Here is a 17815-nt window from a genome sequence, read left to right on the forward strand (position 1 = left end):
CAAAACTATGAAGTTCATAGAAGAAAAAATAGGATCAGTGTTAGAGGCCCTAATACACAGCATTAACAAGATACACACCACAACCAACACCACACAAGCAGCAGAGGATAAGCTAGATAACTGGCATCTTCTAAAATTTAAACACTTACGCTCATCAGAACTTCACCAAAAGTGTAAAAAGAGAACCTATAGACTGGGAAAGAATTTTTGGCTATTACAAATCAGACAAAGGTCTAATCTCTAAAATCTACAAGAAAATCCAACATCTCTACAACAAAAAGACAAATATTCCAATGAAAAAATGGGCAAAGGAAATGAACACACACTTCACCAAATAATACATTCAAGCAACCAACAGACACATGAGGAAATGCTCATGATCTCTTGCCATTACAGAAATGCAAATTAAAATCACAATGAGATAGCACTTTATCCCTGCATTCCTCGCACAAACGAATAATTCAGAAAATAACAAATGTTGGAGACACTCCAGGGAGATCACTCTTATGCACTGCTAGTGGGAATGCAAAATGATACAACCATTTTGGAAAATGATATGGCGCTTCCTTAGAAAGCTAGAAATGGAAATACTATATGATCCAGCAATCCCACTCCTAGGAATACATCCTAGAGAAGTTTAAGAGTCGTCACGCAAATAGACACTGCAGCATTGTTCACAATAACAAAAAGATGGAAACAATCTAGATGCCCATCAACAGATCAATGGATAAACAAAGTGTGGTACATATACACAATGAAGCACTACCCAACCATAAAGAACAACGGTGAATCTGTGGAACATCTCATAACATGGATGAATCTGGAGGGCATCATGCTGAGTGAAATAAGCCAATCACAAAAGGACAAATATTGCATAAGACCACTACTGTAAAAACTCATGAAAAGGTTTACATACAAAAAGAAACAATCTTTGATGGTTACAAGGGAGGGGAGGGGCAGGGATAGAAGAACACTTAACAGACATTAGGTAAGTGGAAGCTTTGGTGAAGGGCAAGACGGTACATAATACTGGGGAAACCAGCACAACCTGTACAAGGCAAGGTCATGGTAGCTCCATAGACACATGCAAACTCCCTGAGGGACCAAACTGCTAGGCTGAGGGCTGTGGAGATCATGATCTCAGGGACCATCTAGCTCAACTGGTATAACATAGTTTCTAAAGAATATGTTCTACATTCTACTTTGGTGAGTATTGTCTGGGGTCTTAAAAGCCTGTGAGCAGATATCTAAGGATACTCCCCTGGTCTCACCCCTTTGGGAGCATGGAAGAATGAAGAAAAATAAAGATACAAGGGAAGATTAGTCCAAAGGACTAATGGACCACATCTACCACAGCCTCCACTAGACTGAGGCCAGTACAACTAGATGGTGCCTGGCTACCACCACTGACTACTCTGACAGGGATCACAATAGATGGTCCTGGACAAAGCTGGAGAAAAATATAGAGCAAAATTCTAACTCAAAAAGAAAGACCAGTCTTGCTGGCCTCACAGAGACTGTAGAAACCCTGAGTATGGCCACTGGAGACCTTTTCAGCTCAGTAATGAGATCACTTCTGTGGTTCACCCTCCAGCCAAAGATTGAACAGGCCCATGGAACAGAACAAGACTAAAGGGGTGCACCAGCCCTGGGGCAGGGACTGGAAGCCAGGGGGGAACAGGAAAGCTGGGAATAGGGAACTCAGGGTTGAGAAGTCAGAGTGCTGACATGTCGTGGGGTTGTTAACCAATGTCATACAACAATGTGTGTACTACCTGTTTGATGAGAAACTAGTTTGTTTTGTAAACCTTCATCTAAAGTACAATAAAAAAATAAAACAAAGAAATCCAGTAACACAAACCCTCCTACTCCTCTCTGGAGTGGAACCCCAGGGCAGGGGAGGGTAGCAAGGCAGGAGGCCAAAGCAGAGGCAGGTGTAGGCTGCCAGAAAATGTCTAATTAGCTCTCCCTCTAGGCCTGGGTCATCAGAGCTGTGACAAAAACTAACATGTAGAGGCCAAGGGACAGCTGAAAATATACTACCCCACCTAGTCTATACTTCCCTAGTTCTAGAAGCCTGGCTATATTCAAAGAGGCTTATCTCTAGGCAGTCACATAGAGAGTTCCCAGGAACCAGCACTGTCCTCATGCCTGGTTCTTCAACCAATTTCTCAGAAACCCCAGCTCCTTCACCTACCATTTCCATGGCAGGACTTAGCAGAAGCTCAATTGATTTCTTCATGAAAAAAATTACCAAAAAAACACCAGGATGGGTTCAAAAAGAGCTATGTAACTTGGACACAAACATGAGCAAATATATTAAATGGATAATAATTTTGGCCATATTATAAACATTTTTCAAGACATTTTTATAATGAGAACATACTTATCAGCACAGTTGGAATCTGACCTGGAATTGGTCAGACAGTCTTTCTGTAGGGAGTCTGCAAGAAAGTCCCAGAATGCATGTAAAAGAAAGAAATTGAGACAAAGGAATGCAGCAATGTGAAAAGGTCAAAAACTTAAACATTGACACTGGTTACACCTGCACCATGTCCCCAGCTGAATGATCCAGACACTGTAATTAACTCTGGGTGTGTACTAAGGCACTCTGCAATTAATTGTCCTAATGTAGACCTCACTCCAAATACCAGGGAAGGCAAGTACTGAAGTGAGTGACAAAGAAAGCACGAAGATGGAAACCATCCCAACAGAAGTGAGACCACCAGGCTGGGAGTCCAGAAAGCTGGAATAGCTCGGCTAAGGTACATGGGGTGATAGAAGAAAAGAAGTACCTTACAGGTACCCAGTAGCCCTGGGTTCTAGATCCAGACCTGCAGGTCAGGGTCACGTGCACTGAGCACGCAGAGGGGTGCAGTAGCCTGTTCTCTCAGCACACTCACCCTCGCAATTGCCTGTGAGGGTCATGCGGTACCCACTGTCGCAGTATTCACACTGGAAGGCCCCCATGGTGTTGACGCAGTGCCCTTCCCCACATACATCTGGCCGCAAGCACTCATCAACATCTATGTAAAGCAGAAAACATGGCCAAGTCTTATTTTCCAAAAGAGCACTTCAAAGCTCTCCCAGCTCCCGGGTTAGCTTAAATTTAAAAACGAAGTAATGGATTTCTACTATCATCTCTTCAATTTGTGTAACATGCTTCAAAATGCAGTGGTTTTGATTCATGCAGGCTTCAAAAGTAACATTTAATGCGTCTTACCTTTGCACCCATTTAACACTACTTATTCATAAGTGTTATAGGAAAAAAAATTGATGTATTTCCCAGTGTCTATGCTATAAGATATATTTTTTATGCTATAAGATAGTGCTTAATATGGCAAACACCAGCTATGTCAAAAGACAAACAAACAAACAAAAAACTAGTTGCCATTAAGTTGATTCCGACTCATGATGACCCCATGTGTGTCAGAATACTGTGCTCCATAGGGTTTTCAATGGTCGATATTTTGGGAAGTAAATCATCAGGCCTTTCTTCTGAGGCAGCTGAGTAGACTAAAACCACCAACTTTTTGGTTAGTAGCTGAGTGCTTAACAATTTGCACCACCTAGGTATTTTATGCCAAAAGAGGTGCATAAGAAAAATTTCTGGGTTGTCTGAATAATCACTGGACTAATGGGGCATTGGGGGAATCCAAGAACCCAGATCTAGCAAGTTTATAAATCAGGAAAAGCATTGCTGTTACCTATGCAGTTAGTGCCCTGCTCATTGGCCATAAATCCTGCTGGGCAAATACACAAGAAACTTCCCTCAGTGTTTTCACAGCGTCCCTGGGAGCAGAGGTGCTGGACCTGAGTACACTCATCGATATCTGTTAATAAAAATACGTATAAAAGAATTAATATATTGTAGCACAAAATTCTCAGTCTCCCTATTCTGTAAAATATATCCTATTTCCTGTGCACCACAAACCTTTATAACTGAGGGAAATTAGTAAAAAGAGACATGACAGTTCTCCTCAAACACTTAAAGGACTGTTACTGGAAGGAGGAGTAAACTTACTATGCATTCCTCCAAAAGCTACAACTAAAATCAAGACATCAGTGCTTTAGAGAGACACATTTCAGGGAATCTTAGGACCCCTTGACAACTACAGTCATCTAAGCTCTGGAATGTGCCATCCAATTCTCAGCTCTGAGGAGGGACAGAAGTGCTGTGAAAGAAATTCCTCCACTGTGCCCACGGAAGGAGCCAGAGGAGATCATCTCTATTGCCCGTTTTAACTTTATATTTTAGGGTCCTAAATGTGGGTACCTATGATATGTGTAAAATAAGGGAAAACAGCCATGTTATGGAGCAGGTGGGTGTCCTCCATCCCAAAAGACACAAAATCAAACAGCCAAATCCACACATCTGGTGTACTGGCATTTAACATACTGAAGTAGTGTGAATTGAATATATGCCTTTGTTGCTTTATATTCTCCTTTATAAATCTTATAGCTGAATTTTCATTTTCTAGGAAAAGAATAATTTTGAATTAATACATTCAAAATAAAGTACTTGACGCTATTACATGTCTTACAGTGCTTCATTTTTTTTCTTAAGGAAATATATATGAGATCTCTTACACATAAATTCGTCAATAGCTTCATGTAAGCATATACTGATTTTCAGTTTAGAAGTCTCCATTTGAAGTCAGATTCTATGTACTCACGTGTATATAACACTTTATTGCAACATATATTAATAATAATTTGTTATTGCTAAATGAGTGTATATAAAAAAATTTTTTTTTTTTTTTTTAGGTAGCTATTTCTAGAGCTCTTAATTATTTTACTTAGTTTACCTGAAAAACTTTTAGAAACTATTTCACCTTAGTGTAATTGTATTACATTTAGCAAGGTAGGTAGGATTGAACCAAGAGCAGCATTCCAGGAGTTTAGCAAAACTTTTTTGAGCTCCATTAGCTCAGGTATAAAGATTAAAAAAAAAAAATTTAATATAGTATCATTTTTCCCAAGATGGTTGAATTGGTTTGTATAAGAAAGAAAGAAATGTTCTAAAGGTACAAATATTTTATATTTAATAAGTTTGGTTACAAAAAGTGTCTCTTACCCACACATTTCCTCTGTTGCTCAATGAACCTGTAGCCTTCGTAACATATACAGGTGTACCTCACTGGCAGGTTAATGCAGTGACCTGCTCCACAGATATCAGGGTTCACAGTACATTCGTTGATTTCTTTAAAAAAAAATAAAATAATGTGAAAAAAAGCAAAAATAAAGATTTCATTGCTACCATTACTTTGTACTTCCTGAGTAGTGAGCAAATTATTGCCAGGTATACAATTAGAAGACCAAAGGTGACCTCTGAAGTCAGGGATAAATTTTGTCGATCAGTTGTCCTACCCAAGGTCATCAGTACTTCCTAATGAAACAACTTTTAAGATGAACTGGAAAGGTAGAAAGAAGCCATGTTGGGCACCATAAGATCAATTCTTAATCAAACAACTCCCAGGACTGTTTTTCAGTGGATTTCTACCCACTCCAATCCATCTTTGGTGATGGAGTTTAAATCCCTGTGTGATTTCTCCTGATAAGAAATAAACAGTAAGTTTCTGCTCGATAGCACACCAAATTCAAGTTTCAATATGTATGTCTAAACTCCCCCAACATTTCTCACTTAATCCCCAAGAAAGGCTTCTCACTTCTAGTCAAAGCAAAATGTCTAGGAATACCTTACTCTTAATTTGCCAGTACCAATGTGAACACATTTTATTTATACCGGTATGGTAGAATCTTCTTTCAAATTTTCTGTGCTGAATTCCTCCCTGACTCCTAAAAATCCCTGCTGGAGACATGCTTCTTCTGTAAAGTCTGCTCAGATTAAGCCTGTCTGAATCCTCACACCACTCACAGACACACTGCAGTGGAGGTAGGGCCATACAAGTTCATGATGGGTGGAACCCATCAAATGAGCTTCACTGATCAAGAGACTCAAGGACCATAGTATTCATGAGGAGACACCAGTGGCATTCCGGGATGAATTACTTCCCTAATGTACTCTATTTTTAATGTCCACTTATGAGGAGATATACTGCCATAGTGGAGGCAGAAGAGCTGATAAAAACTCAGGCTTGGAGACAAATCTGCTGCCATTTACTAGCTCCGTAAAGCAGGGCAAGTTACTTAACTATTCTGAGCCTCACTTTTCTGTCAGTGTAAAGGGGAAATAATCAGAGTACCAACTTCAGTGTGTGAGCTTCAAAGGAGATAACCTAAATAATGCATTTAGCCCAATGCTTGTCACATATACATGCACAAAGTTAGATACTAATTGTTGTTGTTCATATTGAAGTCATTTAAGAATATATAATAAACAAACTTACATTTATAACCATACTACCTTGAGCTAATTGTCTTCATAATAATAATAATAATAATAAAAAAAGCTTAAATGAGATGCTGGTATGGATGAGCCCAAGAAAACACTAGTACTAGGCTGTGACTGTGAGCATGACGGCAGAGAGCGAAGCCTTGTTAGAGGGTCTGTGGTTTGAATGAGAAGAAAAAGAGGTGTGATATTGTCCATAATAACCCAACTATGCATTCTATAGAAAAAGGATGTGAAAAACAGTGCTTTAATGATGATTCACCATGGAAATGACCTAAATCAGGGTTGAAGTTGCTCTCCAAAACAACATTCTTCATTCTTTGATACAGTGTCAGATACCATGCTGCAATTTTAAGATGGCTCAATGGAGTCATTAGAAAACTCACTGGCTTCAAAAGGAAGGATGTGCAGAGCTGCAGTATTCTCTGCAGAATCACCTGGATGTATGAAAAATGTATGAGCAAGTCTTACATTTACAAAATACTTATATGTTTTATGAGCCTACTTATGCTAATTCAGTATCATAAAAATAAATTTGTTTACAGTCACTATATTACCAATTGTAAACCACGATGTTACAGCGGTTAAGAGCTATGGCTGCTAACCAAAAGGTCAGCAGTTAGAATCCTCCAGGTGCTCCTTGAAGCCCTATGGGGCAGTTCAAATTTGTCCTGTAGGGTCACTATGAGTTGTAATTGACTTAAAGGCAATGGGTTTGGTTTTTGGTATATTACCAAATTATGGAAAAAATTTTAAAAAATCAAAAGGAATAATAAATGATTAATATGATTGTTTACTGAAGTGACAGGCTATAACAAAAGACAATGAATTTTGATACCTACCTAACATGAAATATTATATGACCATTAATAGGACAGAAAAATGCATGTTGTTCTTAAGTGCCATCAAATCAGTTCAGACTAACACTAACCAACGGAGGTGGAGCCAAGATGGCAGAATAGATAAGGCGGTTCCGGCGAGCTCTCTTTACAACAAAGGCCCAAAAAAACAAGGGGAAGGAGTATATTTATGAAAAGATAGGAGCCCTGAACATCAAAGCCGAGCTTAGAAAAAAAAAAAACTGAGGGGCAGGGGGAGGAAGAGATGGTTCAGAAGCAGACAGAAGTTACCAGACTTGAATTGCGGGGACCCCTCAGGCACAATTCTGGGAGCAGTGGCGGTGGGCTGGTACTAGCGATTGGCTGCGGTTTCCTCAAGGAGAAGCAGCCACCCACACAGCCTACTCACACCTTCAGAACCAGGGAACAGTGCTCTCGGCAAAAGCTAAATGCTTGTGTATATTTCACTGCCCCCTTCCACCCCCAAGCTGGCTTCAGCAGCTGAATTCCCTGGGCCTGAGATAGGCCCTGTTGAGTGCCTAGAGCCATCCTCCCGGCCTTGGAGAAGGAATAAATTTACAGTTATTGCCAGCTTGACTAACTGGGGGAGCTCAGGACAGAAGCGGCTCCTGTCCAGGCATAAGTAGTCTGTGGACTTTGAGTATCTTTCCCCTCTGCATGGACCTGTGTGGGCCTATTTCGGGAAAATAGGCCCTTGTGGGCAGACTCCAACCATTTCAGCTGTGCGGCGGAGAGGTGGGCATTTGATGTTCGACGCTGCGTTGCCTATTCAACAGGGTCCTCACCTACCCACATCTGAGGCCTAAGGACTGGTAGCTCCACTCAGGTCACCCAGCCACCTGCGACAGAGGTCCCAGAATAACTGGTGCCTCCCAGTCCTTACAACCAAAAACACTGAGTGCCCATGGTCCATCTGCAGAACCCACCCACCTGTATGCTCTAGGGAAAAGGGACACGCTTTCCTCAGAGACACATGGGGGATGATTCTCAGCCCCCTGCCTTGTTCAGAGTGTGACCCCCTGCTGCAACCAGATACCGGTACCTATACCAATCACCCCTTCCCCTCTAACACTGTAGGACAAAGCCTGTTCCACACACTTGATGATCAGCTACCTGGGCACCTGAGCTGAATTCATACAAGAAAAGTGAATGGACTCCTAGACTGATATACCTGATAACAGCTCTAGCCATCTGGGGACAGGATGTCAGAGCTTCAAAATTGAAAATAATCAAGCTAGCTCACTCAAGCAACCCATTTGGGCATATCAAAACAAAACTAAGCAAGAAGCTATGACACAGGAAGCAAACATAAAATAAACTAATACAGTAACTTATAGATGGCTCGGAGACGACAGTCAATATCAAGTCACATAAAGAAACAGACCATAATCACTTCAATAAGCTCTCGAAACAAAGAATCCAGGGATCTTTAGACGAAAGTGCCCTGCTGGAATTACAAAAGGCAGAATACAAAAGATTAATATACAGAAACCTTCAAGACATCTGGAAGGAAATGAGGAAATACACAGAACAAGCCAAGGAACACACAGACAAAGCAATGGAAGAAATTAGAAAGTTTACTAAGGAACATAATGAAAAATTTAATAAGCTGAAAAAATCCACAGATAGACAGCAACCAGAAATTCAAAAGATTAACAATAAAATTACAGAAGTAGACAACTGAATAGAAAGTCAGAGGAGCAGATTTGAGCAAGTGAAAGGCAGAATTTCTGAACTTGAAGATGATGCACTTGGCACTAACACATTTGAAGAAAAATCAGATAAAAGATTAAAAAAAAAAAAAAATGAAGAAACCTTAAGAATCATGTGGGACTCTCTCAAGAGAAAAAACCTACAACTGGTTGAAGTACCAGAACAGAGGGATAACAGAAAATACAGAGAGAATTGCTGAAGATTTCTGGGCAGAAAACAATCCTGATATTGTGAAAGATGAGAAGATATCTATCCAAGATGCTCATCAAACTCCACATAAGGAAGATGATAAAAGAAAGTCACCAAGACACATTATAGTCAAACTTGCGAAAAACAAAGTTAAAGAGAGAATTTTAAGAGCAGCTAGGGATAAACGAAAAGTCACCTACAAAGGAGAGCCAAAAAGAATAAACTCGGACTACTCGGCAGAAACCATGCAGGCAAGAAGGCAATGGGATGACTTACGTAAAAAATCGAAGGAAAAAACTGCGAGCGCAGAATCATATGTCTAACAAAATTGTCTCTCAAATGTGAAGGTGAAATTAGGACATTTCCAGATAAACAGAAGATTGGAGAATTTGTAAAAACCAAATCAAAACTACAAGAAATACTAAAATGAAGTTCTATGGGTAGAAAATCAATAATATCAAGTACCAACCCAAGACTAGAACACTGGGCAGAGCAATCAGATGTCAACCCAGACAGGAAAATAAAATAAAATAAATCAAGATTAAAAAAAGTTCAAAACAGGGTAACAGTGCTGTTATTATGTAATAGAAGACAACATTAAAACAATAAAGAGGGACTAAGAATGTAGTCACAGATCTTACATATGGAAAGGAAGATAAGGCAATACAAAGAAATAAAAGTTAGGTTTAAATTTAGAAAAACAGGGGTAAATAATAAGGTAACCATAAAGGATACAAACTATCCTACACATGAAAATAAAAAAAAAAAATTGAGACTCAGCAGAAACAAAATCAACAACAACGAATATGAGGAAAGGACAATACATAAAGATAATCTACTCAGGACATAAAATTAAGTGGGAAGAAGAAACTGTCAACAACACACACAAAAAAACATCAAAATGATAGCACTAAATTCATACCTATTCATAATTTCACTGAATGTAAATGGACTAAATGCACCAATAAAGAGACAGAGAGTGGCAGAATGGATTAAAAACCACGATCCATCTATACGCTGCCTACAAGAGACACACCTTAGACTTAGAGACACACCACAAACTAAAACTTAAAAGATGGAAAAAAATATATCAAGCAAACAACAATCAAAAAAGAGCAGGAGTGGCAATATTAATTTCTGACAAAATAGACTTTAAAGTTAAATTCATCAGAAAGGATAAGGAAGGACACTATATAATGATTAAAGGGACAATATACCAAGAAGATATAACCATACTAAATATTTGTGCAACCAATGACAGGGCTGCAAGATACATAAAACAAACTCTATCAGCACTGAAACATGAGACAGACAGCTCCACAATAGTAGCAGACTTCAACACACCACTTTTGGTGAAGGACAGGACATCCAGAAGGAAGTACAATAAAGACATGGAAGATTTAAATGCCACAATCAACCAACTTGACCTCATAGATATATACAGAACACTCACCCAAGAGCAACCTAGTATACTTTCTTTTCTAGTGCACATGGAACATTCTCTAGAATAGACCACATATTAGGTCATAAAGCAAGCGTTAGCAGAATCCAAAACACTGAAATATTACAAAGCATCTTCTCTGACCATAAGGCCATAAAAGTGAAAATCTAGAAAAGGAAAAGCAGGGAAAAGAAATTAAACACTTGGAAAGTGAATAATACCCTGGCCAAAAAAAGACTGGATTATAGAAGACATTAAGGATGCAATAAGGAAATTGATAGAATCCAGAGAGAATGAAAACGCTTTCTATCAGAACCTTTGGGGCACAGCAAAGACAGTGCTCAGAGATCAATTTATATCAATAATTCTACACATACAAAAAGAAGGGCCAATATCAAAGAATTATCCCTATAACTTGAGCAAATAGAAAGAGAACAACACAAGAAACCCTCACACACTAGAAGAAAACAAATAATAAAAATTAGAGCAGAACTAAATGGAATAGAAAACAGAAAAACTGTTGAAAGAATTGACAAGACCAAAAGCTGATTCTTTGAAAAAAACAAAATTGATAAACCACTGGCCAAACTGATAAAAAAAGAAAAGGAGAGGAAATAAGTAACCTGAATAAGAAATGAAATGGGCGATATTACAACAGACCCAACTGAAATTTAAAAAAATCATCAGATTAGTACGAAAAATTGTACTCTAATATGAAAACGTAGAAGAAATGGATGAATTCCTAGAAACACACTACCTACCTAAACTAACACAAACAGAGGTTGAACAGCTAAATAGACGCATAACAAAAGAAGACATTGAAAAGGTAATCAAAAAACTCTCAACAAAACAAAGCCCTGGTCCGGACAGCTTCACTGCCGAGTTCTACCAAACCTTCAGAGAAGAGTTAACACCACTACTACTAAAGGTATTTCAGAGCATAGAAAAGGAAGGAAAACTCCCAAACTCATTCTATGAAGCCACTATATCCCTGATACCAAAACCATGTAAGCACCCACCAAAAAAGAAAATTACAGACCTATATCCCTCATGAACATAGAAGCAAAAATCCTCAACAAAATTCTAGCCAATAGAATTCAAAAACATATCAAAAAAATAATTCACCATGACCAAGTGGGATTCATACCAGGTATGCAGGGATGGTTCAACATTAGAAAAACAATCAATGTAATCCACCACATAAATAAAAGACAAAAATCACATGATTTTACCAAGTGATGCAGAAAAGGCATTTGACAAAGTTCAACACTCATTCATGAAAAAAACTCTCAGCAAAATAGGAATAGAGGGAATATTCCTAAGCATAATCAAGGGCATTTATACAAAGACAATAGCCAACATCATCCTAAATGGAGAGTGCCTGAAAGCATTCCCCTTGAGATCGGGAACCAGACAAGGATGCCCTTTATCACCACTATTATTCAACATCGTGCTAGAAGTCCTAGCCAGAGCAATTAGGTACAATAAAGAAATTAAGGGCATCCAGATTGGCAAGGAAGAAGTAAAACTATCTCTATTTGCAGATGACATGATCTTATACACAGAAAATCCTAAGGAATCCTCAAGAAAACTAATGAAACTAGTAGATGAGTTCAGCAGAGTATCATGATACAAGATAAACATACAAAAATCAGTTGGGTTTCTCTACACCAACAAAAAGAAGATTGAAGTGGAAATCACCAAATCAATGTCATTTACAGTAGCGCCCAAGAAGATAAAATACTTAGGAATAAATCTTACCAGAGATGTAAAACACTTATACAAGGAAAACTACAAAATACTTCTGCAAGAAACCAAAAGATACCTACATTAAAAAAAAAAAAAAATTTTTTTTTTTCTACGTGGGAAAATATACCTTGCTCATGGATAGGAAGACTTAACATTATAAAAACATCTACTGTACCAAAAGTGATCTATACATAGAATGCAATTCCAATCCAAATTCCAATGACATTTTTTAATGAGATGGAGAGAGAAATCACCAACTTCATATGGAAGGGAAAGAGGGCCCAGATAAGCAAAGCATCACCGAAAAAGAAGAACAAAGTGGGAGGCCTTACTCTACCTGGTTTTAGAACCTATTATACTGCCAGAGTAGTCAAAACAAGCTGGTACTGGTACAACAACAGATACATTGACCAATGGAACAGAATTGAGAAGCCAGACATAAATCCATCTACATATAAGCGGTTGATATTTGACAAAGGCCCCAAAACAGTTAAATGGGGAAAGACAGTCTTTTTCACAAATGGTGCTGTCATAATTGGATATCCATCTGTAAAAAGTGAAACAAGACCCATACCTCACACCACGCATAAAAACTAACTCAAAATGGATCGAAGACCTAATTATAAAATCTAAAAGTATAAAGATCATGGAAGAAAAAATAGGGACATTAGGAGCCCTAATACATGGCATAAACAGCATACAAAACATTACTAACAATGCAGAAAAAAAACTAGATAACTGGAAGCTCCTAAAAATCAAACAGCAATCCTCATCCAAAGACTTCACCGAAAGAGTAAAAAGATTACCTACAGACTGGGAAAAGTTTTTAGCTATGACATTTCTGATCAATCCCTGATCTCTAAAATCTACATGACACTGCAAAAATTCAACTACAAAAGGACAAATAACCCAAGTGAAAAATGGGCAAAAGATATGAACAGAGACTTCACTAAAGAGGACATTCAGGTAGCTAACAGTTACATGAGGAAATGCTCACAATCCTTAGCCATTAGAGAAATGCAAATCAAGACTACAATGAGATTTCATCTCACTCCAACAAGGCTGGCATTAATCCAAAAAACACAAAATAATAAATGTTAGAGAGGCTGTGGAGAGACTGGAACACTTATACACTGCTGGTGGGAATGTAAAATGGTACAACCACTTTGGAAATCGATATGGCACTTCCTTAAAAAGCTAGACACAGACCTACCATACGATCCAGCAATCCCACTTCTTGGAGTATACCCTAGAGAAATAAGAGCCTTTACACGAACAGATATAGGCACACCCATGTTTATTCTAGCACTGTTTACAATACCAAAAAGATGGAAGCAACCAAGGTGCCCCTCAATGGATGAATGGAAAAATAAATTATGGTATTTTCACACAATGGAAAAGTACACATCGATAAAGAACAGTGATGAATCTGTGAAACATTTCATAACATGGAGGAATCTGGAAGGCATTATATTGAGTGAAATTAGTCAGTTGTAAAAGGACAAATATTGTATAAGACCACTATTATTAGAACTGAAGAAATAGTTCAAACAGAGAGGAAAATATTCTTTGATAGTTACGAGACGGGGGAGGGCAACAACACACAATACAGGACAGGTCAGCACAACTGGACTAAACCGAAAGCAGTTTCCTGTATAAACTGAATGCTTCGAATGCCAGTGTAGCAGGGGGAGGGGTTTGGGGACCACGGTTTCAGAGGACATCGAAGTCAATTGGCATAATAAAATCTATTAACAAAACATTCTGCATCCCACTTTGGAGAGTGGCATCTGGGGTCTTAATCTCTAGCAAGTGGCCATCTAAGGCGCATCAATTGGTCTCAACCCACCTGGATCAAAGGGGAATGAAGAACACCAAGGACACAAGGTGAAGAACTACATGGAACCTGGCTACAACCGATGACTGTCCTGACGGGGAACACAACAGAGAACCCCTGAGGGAGCAGGAGAGCAGTGGGATGCAGACCCCAAATTCTGGTAAAAAGACCAGACCTAATGGTCTGACTGAGACTAGAAGGACCCCGATGGTCAGGGCCCCCAGACCATCTGTTGGCCCAGGACAGGATCCATTCCCAAAGCCAACTCTTCACACAGGGATTGGACTGGACAATGGGTTGGAGAGGTATGCTGGTGAGGAGTGAAGTCCTTGGATCAGGTAGACGCTTGACACTATGTTGGCATCTCCTCCCTGGAGGGGATATGAGAGGGTAGACGGGGTTAGAAGCTGGTGAAATGGACATGAAAAGAGAGAGTGGAGGGAGGGAGCTGGTTGTCTCATTAGGGGGACAGCAATTGGGAACATGTAGCAAGGTGTTAAGTTTTTGTGTGAGAGACTAACCTGATTTGTAAACTTTCACGGAAAGCACAAAAAAAATAAAAAATAAAAAAACAGTGACCACCCTGTAAAAGAACAAAATACTGGTCAGTGTTGCGGCATCCTCACAAAGATTGTTATGCTTGAGCCCAATTTTGAAGCCACTGTGTCAATCCATCTCATTCAGGATCTTCCTCTTTTTCGCTGACCCTCTACCAAGCATGATATCCTTCTCCAGGAACCGATCCCTCCAGATAACATGTCCAAAACATGAGATGAAGTCTTGCCATCTTCCATTCTTAGGAGCATTCTGGCTGCACTTTTTTTTTTTTTTAATTTTATTGTGCCTTTAGTGTACAAATGAAGTCAATCTCTCATACAAATATCTATATACACCTTGCTATAAACTCCTAGTTCCTCACCCCCTAATGAGACAGTACACTCCTTCCCTCCACTCTCTATTTTCGTGTCCATTCGGCCAGCTTCTGACCCCCTCTGCCCTCTCATCTCTCATCCAGAGAGGAGCTGCCTACATAGTCTAATGTGTCTACTTGATCCAAGAAGTTCACTCCTCATCAGTATCATTTTCTATCTCATAGTCCAATCCCTGTCTGAAGAAGTGGCTTTGGGAATTGTGCTGTCTTGGGCTAACAGAAGGTCTGGGAACCATGACCTCCAGGGTCCTTCTAGTCTCAGTCAGATCATTAAGTCTGATACTTTTATGAGAACTTCAGGTCTGCATCCCACTGCTCTCCTGCTCCCTCGGGTGTTCTCTTTTGTGTTCCCTGTCTGGGCAGCCATTGGCTTTAGCCGGGTATCACCTAGTTCTTCTGGTCTCAGGCTGAGGTAGTCTCTGGTTTATGTGGCCCTTTCTGTCTCTTGGGCTCAAAATTACCTTGTATTTTTGGTATTCTTCATTCTCTTTTGCTCCAAGTGGGTTGAGACTCATGGATGTACTATCGTTTAAGACTCCAGAAGTCACTCTCCAAAGTGGGATTCGGAATGTTTTCTTAATAGATTTTACTATGCCAACTGACATAGATGTCCCCTGAAACCATGGTCCTCAAACCCCCACCCCTGCTACACTGGCCCTAGAAATTCAATTTATTCAGGAAACTTCTTTGCTTTTGGTTTAGTCCAGTTGTGCTGATCTCTCCTGTATTGTGTGTTGTCTTTCCCTTCACCTAGAATAGTTCTTGTCTACTATCTCATTAGTGAGAACACTCCATGTGCACTAGAAAAGAAAGTATACTTGGCTGCTGTTGGGTGGAGTGTTCTATATGTGTCGACAAGGTCGAACTGGTTGACTGTGGCATTTAGATCTTCTGTATCTTTATTGAGCTTCTTTGTGGATGACCTGTCCTTCCCCAAAAGTGGTGTGTTGAATCTCCTAGTATAACTGTGGAGCTGTCTATCTCACTTTTCAATGCTGTTTGAGTTTGTTTCATGTACCTTGCAGCCCTGTCACTGGCTGCGTAAATATTTAATATGGTTATATCCTCTTGGTATATTGTCCCTTTAATCATTATATATAGTGTCCTTCCTTATCCTTTGTGGTGGATTTAACTTTAAAGTCTATTTTGTCAGAAATTAATATTACCACTCCTGCTCTTTTTTGGTGTTGTTTGTTTGATATAATTTTTTTCACCCTTTGAGTTTTAGTTCTAAGTCTAAGGTGTGTCTCTTATAGGCAATATATAGGCAGATCTTGCTTTTTCATCCATTCTGCCACTCTCTGTCTCTTTATTGGTGAATTTAGTGCATTTACATTCAGCACAATTATGGCTAGGTATAATAAGTTTAGTGCTGTTATTCTGATGTCTTTTTTGTATGGTGTTGATAGTTTCTGTTTCCCACATAAATTTTTGTGCTGAGTAGTTTATATATTGTCTTTTCTTCTTATTCGTTGTAGTTGATTTTGCTTCTGTGGAGTCTCTATTTTTCTTGCGTTTTATTTTGATGAGTAGACTGTTAGTCTCCTTTATGGTTACCTTAGTATTTACCTCTATTTTAATAAGTTTCTAAGTTTATACATGTCTTTTATTTCTTTATATCATCTTGTCTTCCTCTCCATATGAAAGACCTAGGACTACATTTCCTAGTCCCTCTTTATTGTTTTAATGTTGTCTTCTTTTACATAATCACATTGCTGCTACCCTGTTTTGACAATTTTTTTATCTTGATTTATTTCTGTGATTTTCCTATGTGGGTTGTCATCTGGTTGCTCTGTCCTGTGTTCTAGTCTTGTGTTGATATCTGATATTATTGATTTCCTAATCTGAGAACTCCCTCGAGTATTCCTTGTAGTTTTGGTTTGGTTTTCACAAACTCCCTCAACTTCCGTTGATCTGAAATATCCTAATTTCGCCTTCATATTTGAGAGACAGTTTTGCTGGATACACGATTCTTGGCTGGCAATTTTTTTCCTTCAATGCTTTATATGGGTCATCACATTGCCTTCTTGTCTGCATGGCAAGTAGTCTGAGCTTATTCTTAATGAATCTCCTTTGTAGGTGACTTTTCATTTATCCCTAGCCACTCTTAACATTCTCTATCTTTGCTTTTGGCAAGTTTGATTATAACGTCTTGGTGACTTTCTTTTAACATCTTCCTTATGTGGAGTTTGATGAGCATCTTGGATAGATATCCTCTCATCTTTCATGATATCAAGGAAGTCTCCTGCCAACAAATCTTCAACAATTCTCTCTGTATTTTCCATTATCCCTCGCTGTTCTGGTACTCCAATCGTTCGTAAGTTATTTCTCTTGAAAGAGTCCCACGTGATTCTTAGGGTTTCTTCATTTTTTTTAATTCTTTTATCTCATTTTTCTTCAAATATATTGGTGCCATGTGTTTTATCTTCAACTTCACTTATTCTGGCTTCCAGCTCCACAATTCTGCTCCTCTGACTTTCTATTGAGTTGTCTACTTCTGTAATTTTATTAATCTTCTGAATTTCTGATTTATGTCTATGGATTCTTGCAGCTTATTAAAATTTTCATTATGTTCTTGAATAAACTTTTTAATTTCTTCAGCTGCTTTATCTGTGTGTTCCTTGGGTGCTTCTGCGTATTGCCTGATCTCCTTCCTGATCTTGTTCCTGATGTCTTCAAGAGTTCTGTATATTAATCTTTTGTATTCTGTATCTGGTAATTCCAGGAAGGGAACTTCATC

At 38.9% G+C, this 17815-nt stretch overlaps 1 protein-coding gene across 9 annotated transcripts in view; it reads right to left on the reverse strand.

Annotated features, from left to right (window-relative positions):
• Nucleotides 1–17815, reverse strand: part of LTBP1 (latent transforming growth factor beta binding protein 1) — a 737180-nt gene that overhangs the window by 174677 nt on the left and 544688 nt on the right. For 8 of the 9 annotated variants that reach the window (XM_064277221.1, XM_064277224.1, XM_064277219.1 and 5 more), the window contains 3 exons: nt 5078–5203; nt 3708–3833; nt 2904–3026 (listed from right to left, as the gene is read on the reverse strand). In XM_064277221.1, coding sequence (XP_064133291.1) covers nt 2904–3026; nt 3708–3833; nt 5078–5203 — 375 coding nt within the window. The remainder of the gene's footprint in view (nt 1–2903; nt 3027–3707; nt 3834–5077; nt 5204–17815) is intronic. The other variant, XM_064277220.1, reaches the window with a different exon arrangement.

The sequence above is a fragment of the Loxodonta africana genome, chromosome 26, assembly GCF_030014295.1.
Source record: "Loxodonta africana isolate mLoxAfr1 chromosome 26, mLoxAfr1.hap2, whole genome shotgun sequence".
Taxonomy (NCBI): domain Eukaryota; kingdom Metazoa; phylum Chordata; class Mammalia; order Proboscidea; family Elephantidae; genus Loxodonta; species Loxodonta africana.